The sequence below is a fragment of the Cyprinus carpio genome, chromosome B18 (assembly GCF_018340385.1).
Source record: "Cyprinus carpio isolate SPL01 chromosome B18, ASM1834038v1, whole genome shotgun sequence".
Classification (NCBI taxonomy): Eukaryota; Metazoa; Chordata; class Actinopteri; order Cypriniformes; family Cyprinidae; genus Cyprinus; species Cyprinus carpio.
The window spans coordinates 16,218,307-16,234,412 of record NC_056614.1 but is presented as its reverse complement, the minus strand read 5'-3'; the positions used below and the strand labels follow the sequence as shown (position 1 = coordinate 16,234,412).

Here is a 16,106-nt window from a genome sequence, read left to right as displayed (position 1 = left end):
TGCCATTAATTTCCAAGCTTACGTAATTTCACAGTATATTCACCTCCTAAATTACTACACCTCTTGTGCAGTCAGAATTCCATAGAGGTAAAAGTTATTCAGGCCGATGCTTTGTGTATAACATGCGTAAAATCTTTTGTATGACATTAAACTTTATTTTTAGAATAGTTGTACATAGGTTAAGCAAAACAAATGTGATTATTTCTGAGAACCTTTTATACACCTTTTATACACACTTAACTGTAGACATGGAAATGACACACTGTGGTACAGAACAAATATTTTGAGTGTCCCTTTTTCTGTCCCTTATTTTCCTGTAAAGAATCACAGTTGTCCCTTATTTTCATTTTCTGAATTTGGCAATAATGCAAAAGTTAATATCAGATCATTTTAGAAAACAGTATAGGATGTACTGAATATTCTTCAGTTTTATGCAAAACAGAAATACAACAAATAGAATATCAGATATCTGTTATTTGGCCAAAAATAAATGAAAAAAAAAAAAAAAAAAAAAACTTTTTTTGCATAGTTGTGTTTGACACAAGAAATCTGTAGCTATGTATCTTAAAGGGGGTAATATGATGCAATTTAAATTTTCCTTTCTCTTTGGAGTGTTACAAGCTGTGCGTGAACAGATAAGATCCCTAAAGTTGGAAAGACTAAAGTCTCAAACCAAAGAGATATTCTTTATAAAAGTTAAGACTTGTCCACGCCCTCCTAAAACGGCTTATTCTAACATATCGACGTCACTTTGTGGGAAGATTTGCATAACACCGTCCAAATGTTCAGGCTAAGAAAGAAGGCGTAACTTTTACTCTCGCCGTAGTATTGTTGTTACCACCGCCATGTCGTGGAGACACTGTGTGTTTCATTGTGAAAGTGAAACTACTTTGTTTGGCCTTCCAAAAGAGGATGATATCCACTTCGTAATGCCTGGAGCTGATCCGTGCTGGTCGCTGAGGAAATACATCAACTTTTCAGTGTGGATCGCCGTTGGCTGTGCCTTTTTCAAGTCCGCTGTGTGTGATGCTGTGTTTCGTTGTGAAAGCAAAACTACTTTGTTTGGCCTTCCAAAAGAGGACACAACTAGAAATCAGTGGTTAAGTTGTATTTACAACACTGTTCCAGAACAGTTCAACCAAAATATTCAGATGTGTGCAGCTCATTTTATGGAGCACTGTTTCCTGAACCTGGTAAGTACAATGCCGTCTACACACAAAGGCTTTCTATAAAGTGGGGCAATTCCAACTTTGCAAGGACAGTCTGGCGCTTCTGACTCACAGTCTGTAAGTACGTTTTTTTATATTTAAAGAATTTGCCACTGATGATTCAAACGTGAGTTTTGAGCAGTAGAGTATAGTACCGCTTGTTCTTTGTTGTTTCTCCGATCACAAATGCAGACATGGAACCTGGTTTTGTGTTTATGCAGTGCGATATGCAACGCAACGCATAAAAAAAACTGTATAAGTCATTATAATTAGTAATTATGTCCCCAATGGATGGAACAAATGCCTCGTTTGTAATGGGTTTTAATGTTTTTGTCTCGTTGCGCCGGGACACACAGCATCACAGTATGTTAAGGGGTGTAACATTTCCGTCACACACTTGAGGTATTCAGCTAATCACAGTGCACTGGATAGCTGACCAATCAGAGGACAGGACACCTTGCTTTTCAGAACGATGAACTTTGTAAAAATCAACGTGTTTCAGAAAGACGGGGCATAGTGGAGCAACAATAATGTACATTATGTGAAAAGGTTTTTTTTTTTTATATATACCTTAAACCGCATAAACAAATTGCATTACACCAAATACACAACATAATGTTCTTTTTAGCAACATCATATGACCCCTTTAAGGTAACACGTTGTAACTTGCTCTCACCCGAAATGTGTCCCCGAATTAAGTCCTTGAATTTGAGGGTATTGGACCTGGAAAGTCCTTGAATTTGAGGGTATTGGACCTGGAAAGTCCTTGAATTTGAGGGTATTGGACCTGGAAAGTCCTTGAATTTGAGGGTATTGGACCTGGAAAGTCCTTGAATTTGAAGTTAACCAAGGTGTGGGACCCCTGAATAAAATTAATCTTGTATTTGCATTTAAGTAATTACAATTTGACTTATGGTTCTTTTGCTTTAATAAGCACGTCTGGATGTTTAAAAGTGTTAAAAACATAAGAGATTATTTAGATCTGCCAAGCGTCTAAAATGTTAATCCTTTACTGTACTGAAAATATCTAATTTGTTCCTGGTCAGAAATGAGCAGCCTTTGAATTCAACTTGTTTTATTTCAGTTTAAGTAGATTTTGTATTTCATAATTGTGAAATTGTGCTAATTGACAAGGAAAGACAGTTATTTAAAAGATTGGCTCCAATATCTGATATATATATATATATATATATATATATATATATATATATATATATATATATATATATATATATATATATATATATATATATATATACGCTGCAGAATATTTTTAAAGAAAATAAATAAATAAAAGTCTTACAACTGGGTAGTGTTTTTTTTTTTTTTTTTTTTTTTTTTAAAGAATAATACTAATAATAATAATAAAATAAAGAAAATGGTTTTTAGATGGTTGTTTAAGCTGGTCTCCCAGCCTCACCAGCTAAGGAAGTTGTCAAAACCAGTCTGCTGACCAGCTAAAACCAGCCAACCAGCTTAGCCTAGGTTTAGATGTTTTTTTTCATCAGTGTGTGCGCGCACACAACTAAGATTTTCCAGTATATATCAAATAGTGACACTAGAAAGGTACAGTTTTAGTCAGAAAGGGTTGCCACAGTTTCAAAGTGAACAATATTCCACTAGAGGGAGATGCTGAGTAAAAACAAGTCAATTTAGTTTTAATTTTTCTCAGCCACCTATTAGCCATCAAACATTAAAAAGTAAGGGTTATAATACAACATTTGCCTTTCTGCGAATCTCTGCAAAGCTGACACCAAAACCTCTATCATTTAAATAGGTCAGGGATTTGACAATAAGTGTTATCAGTCTCACGTATACCACAGACTGAAGTTTATATTAACCTCATTTGCAAACATCGACATACTTGCATTGGGGTTGAAAGGATTGCTGTGATGTGTGAAACTGCACATTATGAAGTAACTGTGATAGGATGCTCTTCATGCAGTTCAGGTGTCACATCCTGTCTCAGACCTGTACTCTCAAACTGTGGTTTTCCCCCATAAGCATGAATCATAAAGCAGCAGGATGTGTGTGTGTTCAAGAGTGTGTCACACACTTACATGAGAGCTGCCAGCGCTGGCCTGTCTTCACCCTGTTGCCACAGACATTATGGCGGCGCAGACAGAGGTCCCATTTTGCCTCAAAGGTAAGGTGCTTAAACAATACTTTGAGAACACACAACTGAAATATGAGTAAATAATAACCAGTAGGCTTGTTTATTCTACGAGACAATTGTTTGTAGCTCTTTCAGACTATACAATCTCTACATTACAGTACGGTGCTAAGATTCCTTTTAAAGTTATGTGATGTGCAGTTCTGCAAAAATGGTTGCGTTTGCTTGATTTCCAGAATGCATAACTCAGTATCTGAAGCCACAGAGGGTTCAGTTCATGAGTTTGGTGCAGCTCAACCAGTACAAGGGACGAGCAGAGAGCAGAGTTTTGGTATGTCAGCCTTTTATTTTTGTTAGTTCTTTAAATTTATTATTATTATTTTTTTTTTAAAATTTTAATTACATTTATTCAATTAAATTTGATCACACACACATAAATTAGTATATTATATATGAATATGAAGAGTTCAGATGCAAAACCCTCAAAGTGCCATTTGGAATTTTCTTTTAAAAATGAGTATTTTTCTCAGGCTACTATGTGTAGATTTAGTAATTTCACTTATTGGCAATGAATATGTTCTTTTCATTGGCATTAAAGTGAAATAACTGAACATAAACATAGGAGCCTGAGAAAAATGATAATTTTAGAAGAAAATTTCAAATGACAAATTTGATGTAAGCAGCTGCACGAACTCCACAAGTTTGTGTAAAACTTGATCATGTTCTCCAGCATGATTTGAGATGATCCAAAAAGCATCTTGTTTCTGTACAAAGAGTCACACGATCAGTGCCCTCCTGTCGTTACTTGTAATACTGTATTATTTTACTGTTGCCTGTGACGTTTATCTTTCTCCACACAGTATAAGCAGCATTTGCTGCTGGTGTAGAGATGTGCTGATGAAGTGTGCAGAGCATCAGAGCAAGGTTCTGCTTGCACAGTCAGCACTGCATTGTTCCTATGTAAAACGTCATTTATCAGTAAAGGGCTGCGTGCTTCCTCTGTGTGATGTGAAAGAGAAAGCACTGAAAAGGCCAGAATACTGTTGTTTGTGGTTTTATGGCTATAAAATTCAGACCAAAAACAACATTTTTAGGCAGGTTGCTGAGCCATGAGACTGAAAGCCACAAAAAAAGAAAAAGAAAAAGAAAACAGATTTGAGGGAATAGGTATAACTGAAAGGAAGTAGCTAGCCATTTGTTACAAGCTCTTTGTGTTGACCAGCAGATGGCACTAGACTCATACTCTTTTCTGTGCTCTTGTGTTTTTGTTCTTTGACAGGTGATGTCTCAATGGAGAGCTCATGTGTTCCACAGCAAGCAACCAGTGAAGGTAGGAAACAAACACTATATAATGCGGTCCTGCATCAGAGCACACAGATCTCAAACCAGGGCCAGAGCAATACATGACATACTTTTACAATTTTTTATGTCGATTGGCCTACTTTGTGAGTGGAAACATGTGGTTATCAAAGACTTTAATGTGGCACACACACACACTTATCAAATGATTTCTACACCACTATCTTACACTTTTTATTATTATTTTTTTAAACTGATGCATACTTTCAGTTTGCAGTGACCCCAAAAAGCATCTGGACACTCAAGTCACACATAAAAATGTACAGAAAAGAAAGAAAAATATCACAAACACATCTTTCAAGGAAAACAATTCGAAAAAAATACATTGCAATATAAAGCAAATAAAGAATGATTGAAATAATGATTCAATTAATAATAATTTAATTATTAAAGTATTAATAAATAAAGTCCATTGTGCAATAGAAAACACTGATTTTATGGAGTATTTCAAGATTAAATTAGGGCTGTCAAATCGATTAATTTTGTGATTAATCACATCCAAAATTAAAATGTTTTTTTTTTTTTTTTACATAATATATATGTACTGTATGTACTATATATATATATATATATATATATATATATATATATATATATATATATATATATACATACATATATATACATATATACACACACACGTATATATTAAAGAAATATATATATATATATATATATATATATATATATATATATATATATATATATATATATATATATATATATATATATACAGTGGCTGGTCATATAATTAGAATATCATCAAAAAGTTGATTTATTTCAATAATTCCATTCAAAAAGTAAAACTGGTATATTATATTCATTCATTAAACACAGACTGATATATTTCAAATGTTTATTTCTTTTAATTTTGATGATTATAACTGACAACTAAGGAAAATCCCAAATTCAGTATCTCAGAAAATTTGAATATTACTTAAGACCAATACAAAGAAAGGATTTTTAGAAATCTTGGCCAACTGAAAAGTATGAGCATGTGCAGCACTAAATACTTAGTTGGGGCTCTTTTTGACTGAATTACTGCAGCAATGCGGCGTTGCATGGAGTCGATCAGTCTGTGGCACTGCTCAGGTGTTATGAGAGCCCAGGTTGCTCTGATAGTGGCCTTCAGGTTTTCTGCATTCTTGGGTCTGGCATATCGCATCTTCCTCTTCACAATACCCCATAGATTTTCTATGGGGTTAAGGTCAGGCGAGTTTGCTGGCCAATTAAGAACAGGGATACCATGGTCCTTAAACCAGGTACTGGAAGCTTTGGCACTGTGTGCAGGTGCCAAGTCCTGTTGGAAAATGAAATCTGCATCTCCATAAAGTTGGTCAGCAGCAGGAAGCATGAAGTGCTCTAAAACTTCCTGGTATACGGCTGCGTTGACCTTGGACTTCAGAAAACACAGTGGACCAACACCAGCAGATGACATGGCACCCCAAACCATCACTGACTGCGGAAACTTTACACTGGACCTCAATTAACGTGGATTGTGTGCCTCTCCTCTCTTCCTCCAGACTCTGGGACCCTGATTTCCAAAGGAAATGAAAACATTACTTTCATCAGAGAACATAACTTTGGACTACTCAGCAGCAGTCCAGTTCTTTTTTTAAGCAAGACACTTCTGACGCTGTCTGTTGTTCAAGAGTGGCTTGACACAAGGAATGCGACAGCTGAAACCCATGTCTTTCATACGTCTTTGTGTAGTGGTTCTTGAAGCACTGACTCCAGCTGCAGTCCACTCTTTGTGAATCTCCCCCACATTTTTGAATGGGTTTTGTTTCACAGTCCTCTCCAGGGTGCTGTTATCCCTATTGCTTGTACACTTTTTTCTACTACATCTTTTCCTTCCCTTCGCCTCTATTAATGTGCTTGGACACAGAGCTCTGTGAACAGCCTCTTTTGCAATGACCTTTTGTGTCTTGCCCTCCTTGTGCAAGGTGTGAATAGTCACCAGTCTTCCCCATGATTGTGTAGCCTACAGAACTAGATTATATTGAACCTTTTCACAATATTCTTATTTTCTGAGATACTGAATTTGGGATTTTTCCTTAGTTGTCAGTTATAATCATCAAAATTAAAAGAAATAAACATTTGAAATATATCAGTCTGTGTGTAATGAATGAATATAATATACAAGTTTCACTTTTTGAATGGAATTAGTGAAATAAATCAACTTTTTGATGATATTCTAATTATATGACCAGCACCTGTATTAGTGCTGTCATATGTTTAATTGTGATTAGTTGCATCCAAAATAAAAGTTTTTGTTCACATAACATATGTGTGTATTGTGTATATTTTTTATGTGTATATTTATATATATATGTATACACACACACACACACACACACACACACAAACACACACATGTAAGTATTTCTTAAATATATACATGTACTGTATGTGTGTTTATTTTGGATGTGATTAATTGCAATTAATCGATTAAATTAAATACTTAAAATTCAAAGTAATGTTACATGATCATATTGCACTTGTTTTAATACCAGCATACCATGCAATATTCAGAAATCATAATGTTAAATGTGACATTCAGAATAACATGTATGTGAAATAAATGCATCTTCTATTCTGCTAAAATAAGGATATTGTCACAGAGCCAAAAAACAGCAAGTAACCTTGAACAGTGGATCGACTCTGTCATGAAAATATGCAGCTGATAAAACAAGCAGTAGGTTAGAAGCCAGAGGGTCAGTGGGTCATGTCCACTATTAACTCAAAGTGCTATGGGGGGAATATTTCTTAGCAGTGCTCCATTACAATTTATATGCCTTCTTAGTGATATTTGTTTAAAAAAAAACATACTAATGACTGCTGCTATTAGTACAAACTGCTTAATGTGATTTCATGTCTTAAGGTTTTAGAAAAGTTTAAATGGCAATGTTCTTTTTAAAAGATGAATGTATTTCTTGATTTGTGAAATAAGAGCTAAGTGCTAATGGACTGTTCCACACTGTGTAATGATATGCGGTTAGAGATTGAAAGTGTATGACTCAGTATTAGTTCCTGTGGAAAAAAAATGTGTGTTCCAAAGCTCAACTTCTGTGTTTGAGTTTCAGTGAATGACCCAACCTCCCAGACCCCCACCTTCTCTCTGAGTCACTTTATTTCCAGTGTTACTTGCTGTATATACATGTCAGAGTATGTGTGCTGTTTACAACGGTCCTGTCTCTCGCTGCAGGTGGACAGTTCCTTCAGTTATCTAGAGATCTATGCCATCACTATCGACAGTATTGAGCAGGTAAGAGATCTACTGCTATAACATGCTACGGTGGTGATAGACTGTTAAGAGTAATGGACATTTAATGTTGCTTGTTAATCTACACTGTAACATTTTGATTTGTTTTATGTGTTGCTTTGAATAAAAACATCTCTTGAATGAATACACGTAAATGTGACTATGATCAAAAATGAGCAGCTGTAATAGAAATAAATCAGTATACTTTACCATAAATTATGCAATTCATTATTTAACAATATTAAACTTCTTCTTTTTTCAAAAAAATAATTCTGCATTTGAACCATTAGGGGTTTGTTTCAAAGGAAGTCTATTATGCTCACCGTGATAAAAAAAAAATACAGTAAAAATAATAATAATATATTTAAAAATGTATTGTGTTCAACCGATGGCAACACTAAAATTTCATAATATTATCAGTGTTAAAAAAAATTGTGCTGCTAAAGTTTTCATGATTCTTTGATGAATATACCTTTCAAAAATTTTTGCAACAGTGCAAAAGTCATTAAGGTCACTGCTGAATAAAATAATTTAATAAGGTAATATTGTAGGGTAATGTTGTTAAATATAAAGCGTCTCTGTAAATTATGAGATAAAAACATTTGGAAAAATATAATACACTTGCATGTCAGTAATGCAATAAAGATCTCTACATTTAACCTGTTAATATTTTTACTGCATTTTTAAAACTTACAACATTTTTAAGTTTTAGATTACTTTTCTATATTTATAGTGTAATGTAAACATATAGTTAGCAATGCATTTTTTAACCCTGACCTTTTTAAATGCTTAAAGCACAAGGTTTCTAACTGCTTTAAATGTCAAGCTGTTGGAGGCATGTAATGGGGGTTCAGAAGTGTTTTCTCTCAAAGGAAAGTTCCTCTTCAAATCAGTCAGCCGGTTAGTTCTTTTATGGATACTTGCAATCGCTCATCATTCCTTGTTTATGTGTGTTTGTGAGGTGGTTATTGAGACGGACAGGCAGATATACTCTCTTAGCCTGATGTCAGTGCGAGATCTGGAAGCTGTGGTCACTCATGTCACCGCCTCACTCAAGAAGATTTTTCCGGATTCATCGCCCGGGTGAGCGACCTGTTAATAATCACATCTGATCTAACATCATGCATTACTTCAAATAATTTTCATGCATTTCAGTACTTTTAAGGAAATAAATATAGTCTAATCCAGTTGTGCATTGTGGTTTAAAATGCATTGACCAAACAATCAGGTATAATTAGGATAGCAATCAAATAGGCTTATCCAAATTTTGTTATTGACATCAAAAGCATTGTGTCCAGTTCAGCTCTACAGTACTTTGGCACAAATCCAAACATTTGCAAACATCCTTAAAGACTGATTTCACAGCGTAATTTCACTTTACATTAATTTGACCACACATTAATGTAAACGTGTAATTAAAAACAAAGGGCATTTTTCAACTCATTCGTCCTATAAAATAAATATGACCCAGACTAAAAGCATGTTCACTTACAACAAGGATATACACATTTGAGCTGACCATAATGTAGTTATGTATTGAATGTCTCTAGTGTAAAATCTGGGTCCTGGAGCAAAACCACTGCTTTTATCAATCATTGTAGAAAAGTGGATGATCTTGATATAGTTTCACTTTTCCATATTATTCCTTGTGATAAACTCTTAATGACTTAAACCATAAGGTCTTCACTGATTTGACTCACTTCCTTTTAGAAGTCTTAACAGATTTATCTGCCCACAAATGGAAAAACCCATTATCAAATGCCATAAAGTGCCAGCATGTTCATTGTGAATATCAAGTTATTTTACCACTGGCTGGAAGAAAGAATTGTGTTGGCTGATGTGTTTTACTGATCCTACACTTTCTTTATCACCCTCCATCTCTTTCTACCTTTCAGGAAGTTGCTGAAGAAAGTTCCCCCTGACCTCCAAGAGCGGCTATCCAGTCTTGCCTCTAGAGTTGAAGAACATGTGAATGGAGCAGTTGGACCATGTGGTCAGATGATAATGTTGTCACTCCCAAAACAGTTTTGTGTGATCAGCTGTAGGGAAGAGTCACATTTAGATGTTATTTAGATATCTGATTACTTTCATTTGATTTCGACGTTCTCTTTGGTCCTTCACAGGAGGCTTTTCGGACACTTATGCGGCTTTGTGTGACTTCAATGAGTTTCCTTGCTGTATGGAAGTTCAGTGGGTCTGTGGTAATCACTACTTATAAGCATCAAATTGTCAAAGGATAAGTGATGGTGGTTTTAAGAACTGTTGCTCCTGTGGTTTCTAGGACGTCGATAACATTTACCATGTTCAGAACTGTCGGGTTTTCAACCTAATTGACTTCAGTCATTTAGACAGCAGGTAGATACAATGACTTTTACCTCTAAATAAGAAATTAATTTTATTATTATTATTATTATTATATAAATGTATTCATATAATTGAAATATATATAAAACATTAATACACTGTCATTGAATTTATGCCAAGTTTAGGGTCTGTAAGATCTAAAAAAACAACAACAGCAACAACAAAAACTTTATTCTCACCAAAAATACAGTAAAAACAGTAATATTATGAAATATTATTACAATTTAAAATCACTGTTTCCTGTCACATGATCCTTCAGAAATCATTTTAATATGCTGATTTGGTGCTTAAGAAACATTTCTTATTGTTATCATTTATAACAGCTGTGCTGCTTAATATTTTTATGAAAACCGTGATACTTAAATTCTTTGAATAGAAAGTTCAAAAGTACAGCATTTATTTGAAATGCATTTAAAAGTCTTCACTGTCACTTTTGATCAACTGAATGTTTCCTTGCTGATAAAAAGTATTAATTTCTTTAAAAAAATCTTACTGACCCCAAACTCTAAATGGAAGTATTTTAATATATAAATCAATGCCACTGTTAATATATCTTTTGGTGTTGTGGTATTTCTTCTTAATGATCTGTTGAAAATGTTAACAGAGACTTGGCTTTAGCAGTGGGTGCCTTGTCCTTCAACCAATGGTTCACCAAGATATGCAGCAAGGACTTCAAACTGGTATGTATAGATACTACTGGGCCAATTAATCACGAATACTGATGAATAAATCTGGGAACTTAGAGATGAATGGTTGTGTTTAGACTTGGCTTATCCACACTCTCATAAAAAAAGGTACAAAAGCTGTCACTGGGGCGATACCTTTTCAAAAGGCACACCTTTGTACCTAAAGAGTCCATTTTGGTACCTTAAAGATACATATTAGTACCTTAAGTGTACATATTAGTAACTAAAAGGTACAAAAGTGTACCTTTTGAAAAGGTACCGCCCCAGTGACAGCTATTGTACCTTTTTTTCTGAGAGTGCACTAATGTCAGACCTCCATCTCCTCTCGCTCCTGGCTGTGGAAAGGTCAGATATAGGCCACTTGCCAAATAATAAATTGTTGTTCTGACCATGAGGACAAGACAAGCTCAAGGGCGACTTTGTACATAGTGTGATACAAAATACTCATTTAAAATGGAGAGAAAGGTTTGAAGGATGGGTAGAACAAGCACAACTTGAATCAACCAAATAAGCCTCTTTTTATTCCAACTTTGATACTTTGTGGCTGCACAGCTCTTTTCTTTATCATAGTAGCTACGTCATAATTCATGTCATTCTTAATGTGTTGTCCATTTGCCTCCAAAAATGAGAATTGTACATCATTTATCAGCCTGTGGTCTTTGTTTCCAGACTCCTGATGTGCAGGAGCAGGTGCTCTATATGATCGCCCGGTCCTGTGCTCTGGAGGAGGTCAGTCTGGAGGCCAGCGGACTCAAAATGTAAGTTTAATCGAGGCCCTTGCGCTTATGAAAAGCTAAACACATTTACCCAATGTCTTAGAGGTAAGTTGATTCTCTTTGCATCCTTGATGCAGGGATTTTGCTGTGAAGATGGCCAGCGCTTTTCGGGACAGTTCTTCCTCTGCTGTTCATATCATCAACCTCTCTGTCAATGCTATTGAAGATAAAGGTACTGATGCAGATATTCTCTCTGATCTGAGATCAGATTCATTTTTTTTTTCTGTGTACACATGCTGATATTGTGATTTTTATGTTTTCTTGTACTTAGGAGTGTTTGCTCTCAGTCAGAGTTTGGGCAAATTGTCTCGTGGCCTCAGTCAGCTGCACCTCTCCAAGGTCTCTATGTCCCCGAAAGGTGCTGCGTTTATCTTTTACTCACTTTTACACATTTCAAGATGCTGTTTCATGCCTGCAAAAGTAACTAGATACATTTTCTGAGGACAGTGTCGCTTTGGTTGCCATGCTGTTGGCGTCTCCAACTTTTTCTCGCTCTCACTGTTGCCCTAGGCCTGGGCTGTCTGGTTCAAGTTCTTCATCAAAGTATGTCTCTCTGCAACACTCTCACCCACCTAGACCTGAGCGGAAACATCGGCTGCTTGGCGACAGAAGAGGCTGTGGTGAGTTTGAAAGAGCTGGGATGATATAAGGCCCTTTTCTGATGAATAGAAAGTTAAAAAGAACAGTATTTATTTGATATGGATTTTTTTTATGCATTATAAATGTCTTTACTCTCACTTTTGATCCATTGAATTCACCTTTATTAAATAAAAAAATTTGTAAAAAAAGCAAACAAAAAATTAAAATTTTTACTGGAAAACTGCAAAGAAATTTTTTTTACAGTACTTCGGTGACATGTTTAAATCAGCAGAATAAGAAAAAAAAAAAAAAAAATCTACGAACAAATAGTGACAATGCAGCACTAGCCCAAATGTGTCACTCGTGTCAACTGGCCCGGCCTGGGGACTTATTGTTGATCATTGTATGGGTGTGTAATATATAGATCATTTTCAATTTCAGTGTTCTGCTGTGTTATAGAAGGGAATGGAATCAATGATGTGTTTCAGTACATTAACTTTTTGTTTCGAGGGACTATAAATGTTGTTTGCAGTCATAGAATATTATTTGTGATTTCAGAAGCCATGTCTTGGTTTCGCATGGCTGCACATGTCTGCCTTTCTGTCTGATAGGTTTTATTCATCACCAGCATTGTAAAATCAAGCAAAAAAGAATTAATAGAGTGGAACACTTAGGGCGGCTTTGAAATAACATGCTTGTCTGTCTCTTTTTAGAGCCTCTTTAAGTTCCTATCTGCTCCAAATGCAGTTTCTCACCTGGACCTCAGCTGCACAGATTGCCCTCTAGACACAGTGAGTCACATCAGTTATATTCTGCATCTTGTTTGATTGCTTATTTTGTCATACTGTATATAAATGATTTATCCAATGTCAAAGCTAGTCGTAAACCAGCTTGATTTCTTTTCACTAAATGTATCTAGAGTACCTTTGACCTTTCTCTGTCTATTTCTGTTTCTCTCTAGTTGTTTGTGTCTCTGTCTGTGGGCTGCTGCACTACTCTGAGCTACCTCGACCTCTCCAGGAACACTTTTTCTCATAGGTGAGCCATCAAAAGTGACATTATGGATTAAAAGCATCTCTACACAGGCTGCATGTACATACTGATCTGTGTGGCTGTATTAGGAAAGCACGAGAGGTCACACGCAGTGTGAGGGATTTCTTCAGCAAGAGCACTGTGTTAAAATACGTGGGATTGTCTGGAACTAAACTACCTCCAGAAGCTCTCAGGTATGGGGTTTGTGCCAATTTTATCATAAATGTGTGTGTGTTACAAGCTTGAATATCTCTCCTGTGATAGGCAATTTGCATCTGTTTGCTCATGGCCTAAATACGTATCTGTAATGAATTTTGTATACAGTAACGTTAAAAAATTTGTGGTCAGTAAGATAAAAAAAATTATAAGTAGACATCTTTTGACGAAATGTGTTTTTCTTATGTCATTAGATTGTTACTACAGGGCTTGGCCACCAACACTCATCTATCTGAGCTGGAGCTTGACATCAGCTGCTGTGAGGTACTGACTCACACACCCACATTTACACATCCAAGAATTATAGAAATCTTTTCTTAAAATTGTGTGTGATTTTGTGGTACTTTGTGTTACTGTAGCTGAGGTCAGCTGGAGCTCAGGTGATTCAGGAGCACATCTTTGAGGCCAAGGCCATCTGCAGTCTGGACCTGTCTGACAACGGTACCGTCTCTTATTTTATTCTCTCTTCCATGCGGCCGGCACTTTATTAACCTCCCTTCATACCTTCCTCTTTATTTCTGTCAGATTTATTTTATTGCTCTGAATGACTATCTCTTTCACAACAGCACTAGAGGGGTTACAGGGTCTCTCCTCACATCAGGTCATAAATCATATCTGACTGATACATGGAGAGATGGAAGCATAAATTAATCTGACTCGCTGTGTGTGTGTGTTTGTCCTCCTGCTGCTTAGAAAACCTCTTTTCACAAGATTAGTAAGAGGCAGGGGGCTGTTGTGTACATCTGTATAAATGACCTGGTGATATTTACCACATTTTTGGCATGGATTTTTAGGGAAAATCTGTGGAATGGATTTAAACCTGGTTATAATAACATGTTTTAAGTAACCAGGCATTATTGCAATATAGAGATAAACAATAAAAGCATAAAATCAGAAAATAGAATCAGAGTTTTGTCTTAATCAGGACAAACAGTCATCTTTTGGTTTCTATTTGTGTTGCTGGATAGACACGCCCACTGTGAAATCTCATTGTCTAAAATCCACAATCTTCCTACCACAATAAATATCAGAAATATATTATCAAATATGTTTTTTTTTTCCCCCTGACAATTCCTAACTGCTCAAATATTATGCATTTTAATTGAGACTTCATGTAAATATGTTTTACAAACTACAAGCTTTACATTTCTGCTTTTAAGCCCTCTGGAACTTTTGCCACATTTTATTTTATTTATTTTTTTCAAACTGGGACACAAGTGAATTTCATTCTCTGTGGTAATCAACAGTTTATTTTGTGATTAACCTGGAATCTTCCTTAGTTGCTGAACTAGAGCTGCTTAATAGAAAATGAAACCATTTGGGTGTTTCTTCAAGCAACTAGTGTTGCTTTTTAAGATAGAAGCAATGTTTGTGAAAATGTTGAACCCTGGGAGAAGATGGAATCAGGCCTTGCTATTTTTATAACCCAGGAGGAGACAAAGCAAATATAGGCATTGTTGCTTCTGTTACATGTGGAGAAAAGACTCAACACATCAGTCAGAATAACACGTGACCCACTGGACCCACACTGTGCCGCTCAGGGCTATCACACCTGTCTGAACACAAACACTGAGACCAGTGTCAGTGTGAAATAAATTAGATAAATATTTGAATTTTAAAATATGAAAACATACCCGACTGGACAGGTACAGTATTATCAAATTGAACAGATTTATGGATTTTTTTTTAATGGAATGGTATGCACGAAATGATCGTAATTCCTGCAAGATATCATTGAAATAAATAGCCACCATGTCATCTTAAAAGAAGTTCAACTATTTAAAACATGTTTATAACATTTAATCCTTAAAACTTAAAAGTATCTATTTTAATTCTACAAGTACTTACTTTTTAACTACTAGTATCTATTCCATTAGATACTAGTTCTTATTAATTACATACTAGTACATATTCATTAGATGCTAGTAAGTATTGAATAGACACCAGTGCTTATTCATTAGATAGTACTTATTAGATACAATTACTTATTCACTAGGAACTTGTGCCTAGAATGCGTTTTGTGTCGACCCTTTGCAGGATGTTTGTGATTTCTCAACAGTTAACACTTACCAAAATGAGCTTGCTTTGCCTCTGCTTGGCATTTAGAAAGAGGAGGCTTGTCTAATATGGTGGCTGTGTGTGATAGACGTTGTATGGCTCGCTTACTGTGAAATTAAATGATATATATATATATATATATATATATATATATATATATATATATATATATATATATATATATATAGACAAATCACAATTAGTAATTTGTGGTTTCCCTCTGACAGGTTTTGAGAGCAATATGGTTACTTTAATTCTCTCCATTGGTCGCAGTCATTCAATTCGGCACCTTTCAATTGGACGTAATTTTGCCATGAAGTCTAGGTAAGTGCTATGAAGTCTAGGTATGAGTTACTCATATTTTTGAAATGGTATGTGTGCTTTTTTGCAGGTTAGATTTATGAGTTTTCAGTAAACCTGTTTGAAAACTATTACCATTTTGGAAACACT

The 16,106-nt window shown here is 35.3% G+C and overlaps 1 protein-coding gene across 2 annotated transcripts in view; it reads left to right on the top strand.

Moving 5' to 3' along the window:
- Positions 1-3,212: 3,212 nt before the first annotated feature.
- The window catches only part of LOC109109315 (capping protein, Arp2/3 and myosin-I linker protein 3-like), a 41,472-nt gene continuing 28,578 nt past the window's right edge, over positions 3,213-16,106 (top strand). The window contains exons 1-19 of one of the 2 annotated variants that reach the window (XM_042744029.1): positions 3,213-3,354; positions 3,558-3,652; positions 4,601-4,651; positions 7,889-7,948; positions 8,907-9,028; positions 9,841-9,938; positions 10,069-10,139; positions 10,227-10,300; positions 10,914-10,989; positions 11,665-11,753; positions 11,849-11,943; positions 12,043-12,129; positions 12,282-12,391; positions 13,064-13,141; positions 13,312-13,388; positions 13,472-13,576; positions 13,793-13,862; positions 13,958-14,039; positions 15,884-15,980. In XM_042744029.1, coding sequence (XP_042599963.1) covers positions 3,318-3,354; positions 3,558-3,652; positions 4,601-4,651; positions 7,889-7,948; positions 8,907-9,028; positions 9,841-9,938; positions 10,069-10,139; positions 10,227-10,300; positions 10,914-10,989; positions 11,665-11,753; positions 11,849-11,943; positions 12,043-12,129; positions 12,282-12,391; positions 13,064-13,141; positions 13,312-13,388; positions 13,472-13,576; positions 13,793-13,862; positions 13,958-14,039; positions 15,884-15,980 — 1,574 coding nt within the window. In that variant the 5' untranslated portion in view covers positions 3,213-3,317. The remainder of the gene's footprint in view (positions 3,355-3,557; positions 3,653-4,600; positions 4,652-7,888; positions 7,949-8,906; positions 9,029-9,840; positions 9,939-10,068; positions 10,140-10,226; positions 10,301-10,913; positions 10,990-11,664; positions 11,754-11,848; positions 11,944-12,042; positions 12,130-12,281; positions 12,392-13,063; positions 13,142-13,311; positions 13,389-13,471; positions 13,577-13,792; positions 13,863-13,957; positions 14,040-15,883; positions 15,981-16,106) is intronic. The other variant, XM_042744028.1, reaches the window with a different exon arrangement.